We start from the raw sequence: 15,228 nt of genomic DNA, 5'->3' as shown, positions 1-15,228 counted from the left end.
TCGCTTGCTCTCACCAACCAGTTATACAATTTAGAATTTTGGTGTCCTCTAGTGGTCACATGAAACGTCCTTTCATATTCCCATTCATTTTCCCTGAGAATTAAAGGATTTGGTGAAAGGAACTCTGACTCCGATCCCACAGAGCTATTCATGTGCTTAACTGTACCCATTGTGAGTAGAGCAGTTGCAGTCATTGGTATCACTCACAATGCACACCAGGGTTGGGCTATCATATGTGTTGGGAACCGCAGCATGCCCCCTGCTCGCTCTCATGACCATGTTTGGCCTTAGTGAGCCTCACAGCTGTCTGGGTTTTCAGACCCTTGGGGGGGCTGATGGCGCAGCTCGGCCTCGCTCAGCAGAGATATCGGACAGACACCCTACCACAGGAAGAGCCGGGCGATCATGCAATGGGTCTAGGCATGGGCCTCATTCCAGGACGAGGATCTTAGACTCTAAATTATTCTATCTTTAAAAGTACTTATTATTCCTGCTGATACATACTCTAAATTCCAGCCTTGCATTTCGGTCATAAGTCTCTTTAAAGGCTTACAGCTAGTATGTAACTTCACACTTTTATGCAATATATTCCTCAGATATATATGTGCAAAACTAGTTCATGGGGGTTACGTGGCTCCATCAAGGGTGAATATACTTCTCAGATTCAGCCTCTTCATCTACATTGGCATTTTGGGCCTGATTCTCCAGTGCCTTACACCTTGCGCAATCATTTACATCTGTGCAAATGAAGTATAAAGTAGGATTATTCAATGGCCTTTCATACTCACTTTACCAAATTATGCCAGGCCACACAAAGGGCCAAACAGGGCAGAACAGGACCCTTGCATTTACAATACCCAACTGTAGCAGGGTGTATTTCTTACCTTGGAAATAGGTCACAAAAGGAAGAACTATTTCAATCAGTAGACAACTTAATAATACTTTAACTCACTGCAAATAAGCTGTCATGCTTCAGGGCATACTCCAACCACTAATTGATGGGGTTTAGAAAGAACTTCTCCTATGGCAATTATTTCTAAATTATTTGCTATGTGGCATTTTGCAACTTCCACTAAAGCATCTGGTCACCGTTAGACACAAAACAACAGACTATAGTGACCACATGTCTGATATGGCAAAGCAATTCCTATAACCAGTAACTTCAAAGGGAACTCAAACTCCATAACATGAGAGAAGGTGTGAATCAGCAAGCCTCTCAGCTCACTAATACTTTTTTGTTCTCTACATTGTTGGGGTGGCTGATGGCTGCTAATACCCTGAGGAGGTCCAATCCAACAAGATGATTAAAGCTCCAACTCAACAAGGTAATTACCCACAAAGGTGCTTAGGTACTCTGCTGAACCAGAGCCTAAAATAATAGCAACAGCCTGTCTACATTAGTGCTCCCAAAGTTGTTAACAGCAATGGAGGTGAACTGCTGTTAGCAACAAAGGGAAATTTTTGAAAAATAGCCCTGATGTAGGTGAAGACAAACTGAAATGCATCATGTGTTTATCGGGCAATCCCAGCTTAGCTGTGTGAGAAATTTAAAAACCACTATACATCAGAACAATAATATTGCTATCACTTTATGCTATCTAGGCCAGGTCTACAGCACAGACCTATCGCTACAGAGGATGAAGATAGGTGAACGTACCTAGGGGCTCTATGGAGACTGGAAGGTAGGGTATCTCTCTGGGGAGGAAGTGAAATGTGTAATGGTGGGGGCTGCAGGGTTGGGTGAAGGAGTCTCTGTGGAGGGTAACACATGGGTGTCTATGAGGGATAGGAGAGATGAGAGTGTTGGACAGGGCGTTTCTGTGGGGCAGGAAGGGTAAGGATAGTTCTGAGGAGACGGTGGCTGTGTATTGTTATGGAAAGAGTAGCAGTTGGGGTGTATCTGAGAAGCTGTGGGATTCAGGTGGCTGTGTAGCAGGTCAGGGGAGGTGTGGCTGGTTCTCTAGGGCAGTGATTCTCAACCAGGAGTAGGTGTACCCCAGGGGTACTCAAGAGGTCTTCCAGGGATACATCAACTCATCTAAATATTTGCCTAGTTTTACAACAGGCTACATAATAAGCACTAGCAAAGTCAGTACAAACTAAAATTTCATACAAAGTTTTGTTTATACTGCTCTATATATTATACACTGAAAAGTAAGTAAGATATTTATACTCCAATTATTTTATAATTTTATGGTAAAAATGAGAAACTCAGCAATTTATCAATAACAGTGTGCTGTGACACTTTTGTATTTTTATGTTTGATTTTGTAAGCAAGGGGTTTTTAAGTGAGGTGAAACTTGGGGGTAGACAAGACAAATCAAACTCCTGAAAGGGGCACTGTAATCTAGAAACACTGAGAGCCACTGCTCTAGGGAAAGGCTGACGAGAGGTGATGAAATGGGGAGGTGAGGATGATGTATAGGGGAGAAGCAGGGCCAAGTGTGGCCCTGTGAGGTAGTAGGGAGGTGGGTGGTCCCTGGGGAATGTGGAGGCTGGAGTTCATACACAGGGCTATGATGGAGCATAGGGATAGGGGTTAGGGTTGCCAACTTTCTTATTGCAGAAAACTGAACACTCTTTCCCCGTTCGAGGCCTTGCCCCTGCCCCGCCCCTTCTCTGAGGCCCCTCCCTTTCTGACTCCATCCCCTCTCCCTCCATCGCTCGCTCTCCTCCATTCTCACTCGCTCGCTCATTTTCACCAGGCTGGGGCAGGGGGTTGGGGTGCTGGGTGGCCCTTATCTCAGGTGGCTCCCGGAAGTGGCCGACATGTCCCTCTGGCTCCTAGGTGCAGGGGTGGCCAGGTGGCTCTGCACGCTGCCCCCATCTGCAGGCAGCACCCCCGCAGCTCCCATTGGCCCTGGTTCCTGGGTGATGGGAGCTGTGGGGGCAGCACTCGAAGCCCCCAGGCTAGAGTGACCAGACGTCCTGATAAAATCAGGACTGTCCCGATATTTAACTTTCTGTCCTGCATCCTGACCGATGTACAATTGGGATGCCATTTCTCCCAATATTGTAGGGTTGCCAGGCCTCCAGTTGGTGTGGGGCTGGCAGGCTCCTTACCCGGCTGGCTTTGTGCAGGTCCCTGGAAGTGGCGACATCTCCCTCTGGGTCTGAGGTGCAGGGACAGCCGGGGAGGTTCTGTGTGCTTCCCCTGCCATGAGCACTGGCTCCGCAGCTCCCATTGGCCAGGAACCACGGCCAATAGGAGCTGTGGGGGCAGCACCTGCAGGCAAGGCAGCACGCAGAGCCGCCTAGCTGCACCTCCGCCTAGGACCCAGAAGATGTTGCTGCTTCCAGGGAGCCGCCTGAGGTAAGCGTGCCTGGAATCCCCTCCCGCACCCAAACTCCCTCCCACAGTCAGCACCTTGAACCTCCCCCTCCCGTGCCCCAACCCTGAGTCCCCACCTTGCAGCGGGGGCCGTAGCCGTATGCCCCCGACCCACGGTGGGGGATGGAGCTGGAGCTGTGGGACCCCAACCCGCTGCTTCTGTCAGGGCCTGCAGCCAGGGCCATGCCCTCCCCGCCCCCCCACCTTGCAGCTTCCTAGAGCTGTGTGCCCCTCCCCCCCATGGCTTCGGTGGCGGCTGTGAGCCTGTGGCTGCTCATCGCCCCCCCGCCCCAGCATGTGTCCCGATATTTTACTCTTGCGATCTGGTCACCCTACCCCTGGCCATCCCTGTGGCTAGGAGCCAGAGGGACAGGCCGGCTGCTTCCAGGAGCCGTGTGGAGGTGGCTGCTGCAGCCAACTGGACTTTTAGTGGCCTGGTCAGCAGTGCTGAGTGGAGGCACCAGGGTCCCTTTCCAACCGGATGTTCGGGTCAAAAACCGGATGCCTGGCAACCCTAAGTGGGGTGTCTCCCTGAGGAGGGACTATAGGTGTGGGACGTGGGGGGTGTGGAGGATAGGCATGGCTGAATAGTGAATGGGAGAGGCAAGGGTTCTCCAGGGTGGGGCTGGTGGGAGATAAGGGCATCTGGGGGTGAGAATGGCTCTGTGTGGGCGGCCAGGGGCTCTGTGGAGTAGGGCTGGCTGTGTAGGGTAACGGGCTCTGTGACTGGGCTTACATGGAGGGGCACCTCTCTGGGGTGCGGCTGGCTGTATGAGGTAGGGGGGTTCTGCCACTGGAGTTCTGTGTGGGGCTGGAGGAGGTGGGAGATCCTACTGCATGATGGACTGTAGGGGCTGGGGGCCCGGTTGTATTGGGCTTTGTGTAGGAGTGGGGCTGGCTACAGGGGCCGAGGGGAAGGGGATGCACAGACGTGGGGCGCTGTACAGGGCTGGCCTGGGTAGCTGTGTGTGTGCTGGGCTGGCCGGGAGCTCTGTGCAGGCTCTGTGTAGGAGTGGGGCTGTGCAGGGCCGGGGCTCGGTGCTGGGCTGGGGGCAGCGCCCGGGGTTCGGTGCTGGGCTGGGGGCAGGGCCTGGGTCATTGTGCTGGGCTGGGGGCAGGGCCCGGGGCTCTGGGCTGGGTGCAGCACCCAGGGCTTTGTACGGGTTTGGGTGCAGGGCCCGAGTCATTGTGCAGAGCTGGGTGTAGGGCCCGGGGCAGGGCCTGGGGCTCTCTACCGGGCAGGGGGCAGGGCCCAGGGCTAAGCTGGGGGCGGGATGCAGGGCCTGGGGCTCTGTGCAGAGCTGGGAGGGGCTGTGCAGCCTTGAGAACAGGGCCCGGGGCTCTAGGCTAGGCTGGGTGCAGGGCCCGGGTCATTGTGCAGGGCTGGGGGCAGGACCCGGTGCAGGGGGCAGCGCCCAGGGCTCTGGGCTGGGCTCGGGGCAGCGCCCGGGGCTCTGGGCTGGGGGCAGCGCCCGGGTCATTGTGCAGGGCTGGGGGCAGCGCCCGGGGCTCTGGGCTGGGCTGGGGGCAGCGCCCAGGTCATTGTGCAGGGCTGGGGGCAGGACCCGGTGCTCTGGGCTGGGCTTGGGGCAGGGCCCGGGTCGTTGTGCAGGGCTGGGGGCAGCGCCCGGGGCTCTGGGCTGGGCTGGGGGCAGCGCCCGGGTCGTTGTGCAGGGCTGGGGGCAGCGCCCGGGGCTCTGGGCTGGGCAGGGGGCAGCGCCCGGGTCGTTGTGCAGGGCTGGGGGCAGGACCCGGGGCAGGGGGCAGCGCCCGGGGCTGGGCTGGGGGCAGGGCCCGGGTCGTTGTGCAGGGCTGGGGGCAGGACCCGGTGCAGGGGGCAGCGCCCGGGGCTCTGGGCTGGGTGCAGGGCCCGGGTCGTTGTGCAGGGCTGGGGGCAGGACCCGGGGCAGGGGGCAGCGCCCGGGGCTCTGGGCTGGGCTCGGGGCAGGACCCGGGGCAGGGGGCAGCGCCCGGGGCTCTGGGCTGGGTGCAGGGCCCGGGTCGGTGTGCAGGGCTGGGGGCAGGACCCGGGGCAGGGGGCAGCGCCCGGGGCTCTGGGCTGGGCTCGGGGCAGCGCCCGGGGCTCTGGGCTGGGCAGGGGGCAGGCCCGGGTCATTGTGCAGGGCTGGGGGCAGGACCCGGGGCAGCGCCCGGAGCTCTGGGCTGGGCTGGGGGCAGGGCCCGGGTCGTTGTGCAGGGCTGGGGGCAGGACCCGGGGCAGGGGGCAGCGCCCGGGGCGCTGGGCAGGGGGCAGGGCCCGGGTCATTGTGCAGGGCTGGGGGCAGGACCCGGGGCAGGGGGCAGCGCCCGGGGCTCTGGGCTGGGCTGGGGGCAGGGCCCGGGTCGTTGTGCAGGGCTGGGGGCAGGACCCGGGGCAGGGGGCAGCGCCCGGGGCTCTGGGCTGGGCAGGGGGCAGGGCCCGGGTCGTTGTGCAGGGCTGGGGGCAGGACCGGGTGCAGGGGGCAGCGCCCGGGGCTCTGGGCTGGGCTGGGGGCAGGGCCCGGGTCATTGTGCAGGGCTGGGGGCAGGACCGGGTGCAGGGGGCAGCGCCCGGGTCGTTGTGCAGGGCTGGGATCGGCTGCGCAGCGCCGGGAACAGGGTCCGGGCGCCAGGCCGGGGCGGGGCGAGGTGCCGGGCCGGGGCGGCGGGGATTGGCGGCGGCGGGAGCCCGGCCCCTCTGCCGCGCAGGCGGGGAAGCGCAGGCTCAGGCACCGGCCCGGCTGCAGCTTCTTCACCTCCCGGGGCTGTTGGCGGCGCCCGGGCCTCGCAGCCGCTGAAACCCGCCACGCGGTGAGAACCGGGCCGGGCCGCGGGCCCCGTTGGCGGGGAGCTGCGGGCAGTGGGCGCCGCCGCGCCGGGGGGCGAGGCGAGGCCCGGTTCGGTCCGGTCGCAGCTGTATCCGTATCGTCCCCCCGCCGCGCTGGGGGAAGTGGCGTGGGGCAGGGCCCGGTGCAGGGGGGTGGGAGTAGTAGGGGTAGGTGTGGAGTGGGGGGAGGGAGATGGGGTGCGTGTGTGGCGTGGGGGTAGTAGGGAGAGGTGGCGTGGTGGTGTGGAGTGGGGGGAGGGTTGTGGGGGTAGATGGGGTGGGGGTGGCGGTAGTAGGGGTAGGGTGGGTGTGGAGTGAGGGGTTGGGGGGTGGTGTGGAGGTTGTGGGCGAGTGGGGGTAGGTGGGGTGGGGGTGGATATGTTCTGAGAGGTGCAGTTGTGGCCCCATGGGGGACATGCCTGACATTGCCCCCCCCCCCCGTGACCAAGGAGTGGGGTGGGGGTGCGGGATGGAGGTTCTGGAGGGTGTAAGAAGGGGTGTGTCGGGCAGAGGGACTTGTGGCTGGAGTGTGTGAGGAGTCTTGGGGGGGTGAGTGTTGGGGTTGGTGTGGGGGGTGGATTCTGGCGGGTAGAGGGGGGAGGTATGAGCTGAGAGGTATAAGAATGAATGGGTGCTGGTGGATGGTCGGGGTTATAGGAATATGAGTATGGGGGATATAGGGAGGGATATGATTGTATGAAGCACTTATTTAGGTCTCAGTTTTTCCATATTGGACATGTGGGATCATTTATTTTCCATATAAAATATCACAACTGTTCTAGCCCTTTCTCCCTTTTCGATTCCTATATTTCCCTCCCCTTCCCCCCCAACCCAGCACTGGTGCTCTTAAATCCCACTCCGCCAGTGGTAGCAGAAATCTTACCAAGTGTTTTACTGTCCTTACAGGTGTGTGCATTACAGTCATTGGTCATCTCTGAGGTGTTTCGTATTCATACAAACCACTTTCCCCTTCATCCTTCCTCTCCTTCTATTTCTTGCTGCAGTGAAGCCCTTCTGAACTCTTCCAGCAACCAGAAGTGGCAGAAACAGATCCTGCTGACCTCCCAAAATATCCGAACTAACCAAATACCAGAATTTTTGTGTGCTCTCCCTTTTGAGTAAGTGCCACAGTTTCATACCACAAATCTTACATATTTTTCCTACCAAATGATTAGGATTTCAATCTAATTTGTAGCACATATGTTCATATAGCAGATAACAGCATAATTGTCTCTGCCTTGAAGTTAGAGTGGATACTTGCAGAAGTCTTTTAAACATTAAGCAAATAGGGTGCTGTTGGGGTGTGAGATTGTGAGCTTAATGGGGCACACATTTCAGTTGTGTAGGACAGCAAAAATCATGTAACTGGAGCTGACTGGCACCCTTGGTGGTCTCAACAAAATGATCAGATATTAGACATAGAGACTGAATTACCATCCTGCCCTGGATGTGATCTAGAATGGGTTAAGGCAAATGGGCTGTGTCTTGGCTGTAGATTTTGTGAAATGGTGTCATTGCTGGTGCGTAGCACTGATGCTAGCAATGGTGGGGGCACTAGTGTAGACTAGCTGCAGGTGTTTTTATCAGTCAGGCAGGCCAGCCGACCGACCGACCAGCTATACCTCTAGTATGTCTAGTCTAGATGGTATGATGGTGATAAACCTAGAAGTCAGTATGTGTTATTGCTTCTACTGTTAGCGCTGGTGGAGTTCTCTTGTGCTGTAATAACTGAGGGAGATATTCCCAGTGTAGAAAAAGCCCATTGGTGCAGTGTGAGCGGGAAACATACCAGAGGCAGAGCATTTGTGACAAGTGCCATGTGCATTTATAGTTCTGTATAAATAATAAATACTCTATGGATTAGATGACCCTAGCCTCTAGAGGTGTCACTCTGCCAACTTTCAGGATTGCAAAAGTCAGAGCTGAACTTCTCTCAGCAAAGCATCAGTACTGCTTAATAATTAGCCACAAGTTTGTTGAGCATTATGGATGTTCTGAAGACAGTATGTTATTTCTGTCACATCCTCCTCTTTTAAATATGAATTTATGCTGGAGAAATAGTCTGATAGCCCTGAAGTCCTCTATCAACAGGGAGGAAGGATAGTCTTTTGATTATCACCAGATTGGTTCTGGGGAGACCTGGGTCCAGTTTCTGTTCCGCTTCAATTCATGATTGGCCTTGGGCAAGTCACTCAGGGTATGTCTTCACTACCAGCCAAACAACAAAACACCAAATATGCACATCTTTGGGAGGCTTGCAGAAAGTAATCTTGGTCCAACTGTCCCGTAAACTTATTTGTCCTTTGAAAGACATTCAAATGAAGACAGGATTTAGTTACAGGAAAATATTTCTCGGTTTGCTTGAAAGCCAGTTTAAGAACAACAGTATCCTTAAGGTTTCTTATTGAATAAGAGATGTATCTTCTGCTAAATATAATGGGTTTACTGGCAGCAGTGTTTTTGCCTGGCTGTACAAAAGACACTGGAGGGAAATCTGGAATTTATATGTACAGTGAAGGAACAATGGCAGAATATGATTTTTATCTTTTTATAATTTTGATGGAAAATATCAGTGTTTATTTTTAAGCATTTTTTCGATTATCAATTTAAACTTTCACAGTTGTGCAAAATTGTTTTTTTTTAAGCTTTATTGATTTAAATGTTTGTAGTTGCAGAAAATCATGGGGAGTCAGACTATACTTACTTTAGCAATAGATGTTGAGATTCAAAAAATTAAAGCTTTATAACTGTTAAAACACATTGTCAGCATCACGTGTCAAAATATATGAAGTAAATATCCTTAAATCGAACTCTAGTAAGTTCTCAAGCGGCATTTTCTTACTTTGCCTATCTGTAAACTTTGATTACTATAGGTGGAAATATTTTTTGGCTGGTTTGTGTGTGTATATGGTTAAATTGATGTTCACCTCCATTTACTGATAAAAATCGAATCCTTCCAAGCCTGGATATATGAGGAGAAGGTTCTCATGTCTAATTCAAGCTTACTATTCACACAAGACTGGGAATTTACAGGTGGTAGTACCTTCTCAGTTGAATGGTGAGTGACAGGGAGGTGAGTCAGCCACTAGCAGCAGCATACCACTACAGTACAAGCAGCTGGGCTTTCTGTAAAGGAGGACAATATGGATATATATGACATCTTGTCCTTAAGGGTTGATACCTGCTGGCTCACGTATAAGGTTGCGTGAAAACGGTCCCTGTATACATAAACTGTGGAGCACAGTGTACATAAACTGTGGAAACACTTTAATTGGTAAAGTGTTGTTAAAGTGTTGTAGCTCATTTTCCACTATAAGCATATTTTTTACCTCTGCAATTTCTTAACTTTCAGTAAAAATTCATTCTGCCTGAAATGTGACATGAGTTGTAGCTGGCTATGGGAGACATTGTTTTGGAAAGTTTGAATTGATCAGGCTATTATTTTCTGGGATACTGGATTTTATTTTGCTGGGGTGAGAGGAGAAACGTTTTTTCATTTGAAAAGTCTAACAATTTTTTGAAAAACAAATATAAAAAAAGGCTTGGCCTAGAATCTTCTTATTTGCTTTATTCTTAGATGATATCTACTTTACAGTATCAGAGGTGAGGTATACATCTTAAATGTTACTGACCACTGAACTAAATGCCAGATAAAATAGCATTAAAGTATATTAGAAAAATAAAAAGCATGAATCAAGAAATGTCTGGATGTTGCAAATAAATGTGGTGATGGAGAAAATAAAAGTTCTGTTTACCTTTAAAGTATAGTGTGATGCTCATGTATTCTCAGCTGTTTGCTTGGGGGGTTTGGAGTAGTTGGTTTGTGTTTTGAACAATCTTTTTCTTTTTTAACAGGAGGTATAAGACAGAGTATATGGTTTTGTTTGATTTACTTTTGTTAGATGTCATGTTAGGGTGCATTTGATGAGTCGAACAAGTAAAAATTTAACCTTTGAAACAAGTAAAAATTTAACCTTTGAACCTAACAACTGTGAAAGGCATTTCTTTAAAATGAAGCTATTTCTGCAGCATTTGAATTCTCATCGGGAAAACTGTTCAGACCTTCTGGGCCTCTACCTTCAATGTGTTGCTAGACAGGGCTTGTAGCCTTTCTGTTGGACCCCGTATCACGATATTCACATCTTGCACTCTTAAGTGCAGTACACTTTAATCACTCCCAGAGCTTAGGAAATTTGAATTGAATGTGTCATCTAACGACAACTATAGGAATTGCCATTTTGGATCATACCAGTGGTCTATCTAGTTAAGTATCCTGTCTCTTCTAGGAACCACCACCAGGTCTTTCATAGGAACATGCCCTGATTCCCAAACTGGACAGTTATGGAATAATCTGCCCAGAGGGGAAGTTTCTTCTTAAATTCATCTCTTAGTGGTGAATTTATGCCCTGAATCCAATGTATTTTTGTTCTATCTAATGTAACTACATGTTTATATTCATAAAAATGTCTAATCCTTTTTGAATCCTACCAAGTTCTTGGCCTTTACCTTGTGGTTAAATGTGATATTTAAAAAATAAATCCCTGTCATAAACTTGAATTTATGTAAAGGCATTCAATTTTCAGTATTTCCTATTCCATTCTTTACACAGCCTAATATTTTGGGTTTTGTTTTTTTTTTACTTCTGCTGTGTATTGGCCTTCATTAAGTGGTACAGTATCTGTTTCCCAGCAATGTAAATGAGTGGTTCAGATAATTCCTTCCAATTATTCTTTCTTATTCTTCAAATCCATTAAACCTATTTTAATAAAAATAAAAATGTAAAGCTATTAATATATAGTGAAATTTTACATGCTCGAAGCCAGGAAATTCAAAGTTATGTCTCTCATCTGGCATAACTTGGACATGTTGCACTAAGTAAGTTAACATGTAATTCTGCATTATGAAGATGTCAGTTTCAGCTCCATAGTTAGGGTTGAGTTTTGCACTTAAAGTAGGGATTTTGTCTCATATAAGAGGACAGACTTAAAACAGCACTGAGATCCTTAACTTTTGGTTTCTTAACTCTTGTGTGTTTCAACTTTTGGGTATATAACACTGCATCCGTTCATAGATTATTTTTTTTAAAAGCTGGAAGGAACCATTATTATCTTGTTTGCCCTTTAAATCAGTATTGTTTTTTGTATTTCATCTATACCTAATTTGTTTCTGATGTGACTAAGAAAACAATAGTAGGTATTTATAAAGTTGCTTCATTTGTAAGCATGCTCTGTTCATTTTGTCATCCTTTTTTTCCCCCCCAGCACAAACAAATTATATTCCATCATGGCAACAGACTCTATGGAGATCGATGATGCTTTATACAGGTAAGAATGTCATACCTGATATATCGCTGTAAGGTATATCTTTGATATTACTGCAAGTAGATACACTTTGCTGTAGCATTAATACCCGGATTTGAAAAATGTATTTGCTGCCTATTAGCCAGAGTGAAAATAGCCCTGCTGCTGTGTCCACTACAGTTTAAAGGAATAAAACATTTCAAAATACAGTACACACAAGAAACATTGTGACTCCACTTTCTATTTAATACAGTCTTTCAAAACTTGTAACTTGCTATTGGGCTAGCTGAATGGCAGATTATTTTTTGTATACTTAATTAATTTTACTGGTACCATTTTGTCCAGCTAAAGAACTGGTCAGATATTGCAGAGTAAATGCCAAATTATCTGAACAATACTAGTGAAAATTATTTAATATTATTTGTCAAATTACTGTATGGTCAGCCATACATAATTACACCCCTTATGTTTTTTATATTTTCTCTTCCTTCCTGATGTGAATCCACATTCACTATTTCTTTCCTAAAATAGACTATTGTGTATCTTTTCTCCAGTTGTTTTCTATTTATTTCCTCTTCTCCTTCTCTCTCCCTCCATTCCTTATCTTTCTTCTGGCCTTTTCCACATTCCATTCTGTGTCTTCCAAAACATAATTTCTGTCTCTTTATTTCTTCCCCCTCCAACCCTGTCTGTACTACACTTCTCTTTTCTAACTTACCCAGTCAATCACTGTGCTGAACCCTGCTTGGGAACCGCTGACTAGTTCAGGGTGTGATAAACTTGAAACTCCCTGCCCACGCTGGCTGCTTCAGCTCATGGAGTTTTTTCATCATTCTTCCAGTAGAAATGTGCTCCCTTGGAACAGGCTGGGCGTTCAGTGCACCCTAAATCCTTGTGATCCTTTCATCCAAAGCTTCCTGAGACATCTTAATAAGATGGTTTGCTAATGGGCTCATTGAATTTTGCTGTCCCCAAAAAACCTCAGCTGTTCCATTTCTTTCTTCCTTGGGATGAGACTACTATAATTCTATTACAGAGGGAGACAAAGCAACATGTTTGAATTTGATATGTTAGAAGGGTGGATTCAGCTCCATCACATATACTATAAAATTAAAATCCTTCTACTTCATGTTTGTGCATGACAAATGTGTTTTAACTAAACAGTTGGTAGATTTTAATATCTTGTTATTATACATTTTATTATTGTCTTTCGCAATATTTGATGGAAGTGCTAAAAGTCAAATTTTGTCATCAAATGGCAGAATTGAACTCTGACTTCCATTTGCAATTTGTAACCCATAAGTAGTAATAAATAATATATTGAGATATACGTATCTCATAGAACTGGAAGGGACCCCAAAGGGTCATTGAGTCCAGCCCCCTGCCTTCACTAGCAGGACCAAGTACTGATTTTGCCCCAGATCCCTAAGTGGCCCCCTCAAGGATTGAACTCTCAACCCTGGGTTTAGCAGGCCAATGCTCAAACCACTGAGCTATCCCTCCCCATAATGACTCCTACATTATGACAATAACAGGACCTGTCTATATTGGAACACCATAGCCCTGAAGATGGTGAAGTAGGGAGAGAAGTGTCTGTGTTGGAAAGATACACGTTCTCAGTTAATGATGTTTCATGCACCAGATGTGATACTCTAAACATACTGAATTCCCTTACATTTTAGTGGTATGGTATTTTTGCACATTGTATACACTTACATATTTGCCTTTCTTGTGCTCTCCTGCTCATCCTCTGTGCCCCAGGACTTCTCCCTCCTCTTCACCCTGCCCCCCAAAAAAGTACCCGACAAATCTTTGGGTAGACCAATTGCTGTAGTACTGATATTCATGGAAGCATATCAAACAAACCTAATTTCTCTCTCGTTTAATCATTTACAAAATAAGTCACTGCTCTTGATACAGTAAATGAAATTCAGAATGGTTTAAATAATTGGATATACTGAGTTGAAACCAGATGGTTGGAAACGTTAGAGAGCTGAAGATCACTAAAAGTTCAGCAGTTGGATGTAAGTGAGCTACTTTGAACTGGGATTTGGTCAGGAAAATTCCCGGTTCTGAGCATGCTTGTGCCTGCGAGAGATGTAGTTCCAAGTATGCCCTGATGTATCCTGAAGAGAGAAGTCTTGAACTACATTACAATGAATACAGACCCCACAATGTCAGATTTTAGGGTAGAACAGCATGAATTTTTTTTTTTATTGCTCAGATTTCCATATCAATTATGCTGAGTTTGCAACTAAAAATGTTTTCTAACTCCCACCCCACACACTTGCCTTGGCCTCTGAAACTCAGGAGAACTTTTTTCAATTCATGCATCATTACTAATTCTTTGGCTTGCAGAATCTTGTGTGTCCTTAAACTACTCTGCAGTCCCACTGTTTTTAGATTGTCCTTAGTTACATATGTGCAAATCTTCGAATGACTAATGGGGTTGTATCTGTTTTACTGATGGCATAATTTGGTCTGCAGAGCTTTTATCGCTGGTGGCAGTGTGAGAGATGGAAAGAAGCTGGCTTGGCTATCAGAACCCAGGCTGAATTTGCAGGGCTGGTAATTTGCGAGTGAAAATACCTGCAAATTCTTGAAATAGTGTGTACTTATTTTGGAGGGAGTTCTATTTGTGTGTTGTTTTGTTTCTTGCTTGTAGTCGGCAGAGATATGTTCTTGGAGACACAGCAATGCAGAAGATGGCCCAGTCCAATGTGTTCCTGAGTGGTGTGGGTGGGCTTGGTGTGGAGATTGGTAAGTTTAGGTAGCATTTATATATACATTATTAAAGGTATGTTTAAAAAAATTAAATTTAGTGTGCATTGAGTGAATAAATGTACAACTTATGAGAACATAGAGCAGAACCACAATATGTAATATAGAAATATTTTTGTAGCTAGATGATGTAAAGCATTTTGAAATACATTTGTAAGGCTATTTATGCTGTTAAATTGTTGCAGAAATTGAGTGACATTCTTTGGCCTGTGTTATGCGGTAGGTCAGACTAGATCATAATGGTCCCTTCTGGCCTTAATCTGTGAATTTGTACAATTAAATAATCTGAAACTACAGGCCATATTCTCACTCTGAGTGGGGCAAAGTTGTTAGAATTTGGCCCTAACTGGTCATCTGAGAATTCCCCTGGCATAGGGGACCTCTGACCTGGTACCTCTGCTTTGGATGGGAAGGGGCATGTCAGCGGAGTGCTCCTGTGCCCTGTCAACTTTTATCCGGCATGTGGTCCCTTCTACTGACTTTATTGGGAGTTTTATCTGATCCCAGAATTGGGTGCATGGTCTCTTGAAATGGTAATGATAGCCCTTTCTTCGATTAGAGTTCCTGTAATGATGCTTGTTGGATAGAGGGTTGCCAGAAAATAAATGCAGCTCACAAGTGAGGGATAAAAAGCTCCTCTTGCGTTCTCTGGATTTCCACTAAGGAGCTGAATTGACTTTTTTTTTTTAAAAGTTATTCAGCAAAATATGTGACTGCTGCAAGCTGTTAAATTGTTATGTAAATAGAAGGAATGAGTGATTTCACTACTGGCAGGTAACTTTTCAATCACTCAGAGCAGGGGTTTTCAAACTTCGTTGCACCACAACCCCCTTCTGATAACAAAATTACTACATGACCCCGGGGGTGAGGTATGGAGGGAGAGGGGACCAGAGCCTGAGCCCTACCACCCCGGGTGAGGGGAGAGCTCAGGCTTCAGCTTCAGCCCTGCGTCCCAGCAAGTCTAATGCTGGCCCTGGCAACCCCATTAAAATTGGGTCGTGACCCACAGT

The 15,228-nt window shown here is 48.1% G+C and overlaps 1 protein-coding gene across 1 annotated transcript in view; it reads left to right on the top strand.

The window, feature by feature from the left end:
* The first annotated feature begins 5,985 nt into the window (after window positions 1–5,985).
* Window positions 5,986–15,228, top strand: part of UBA6 (ubiquitin like modifier activating enzyme 6) — a 55,900-nt gene continuing 46,657 nt past the window's right edge. The window contains exons 1-4 of the mRNA XM_045018640.1: window positions 5,986–6,121; window positions 7,142–7,255; window positions 11,399–11,461; window positions 14,103–14,197. Coding sequence (XP_044874575.1) covers window positions 11,421–11,461; window positions 14,103–14,197 — 136 coding nt within the window. The 5' untranslated portion in view covers window positions 5,986–6,121; window positions 7,142–7,255; window positions 11,399–11,420. The remainder of the gene's footprint in view (window positions 6,122–7,141; window positions 7,256–11,398; window positions 11,462–14,102; window positions 14,198–15,228) is intronic.

This window comes from Mauremys mutica, chromosome 5 (assembly GCF_020497125.1).
Source record: "Mauremys mutica isolate MM-2020 ecotype Southern chromosome 5, ASM2049712v1, whole genome shotgun sequence".
NCBI classification, from domain to species: Eukaryota; Metazoa; Chordata; order Testudines; family Geoemydidae; genus Mauremys; species Mauremys mutica.
This window is presented reverse-complemented; position numbering and strand designations above follow the sequence as displayed.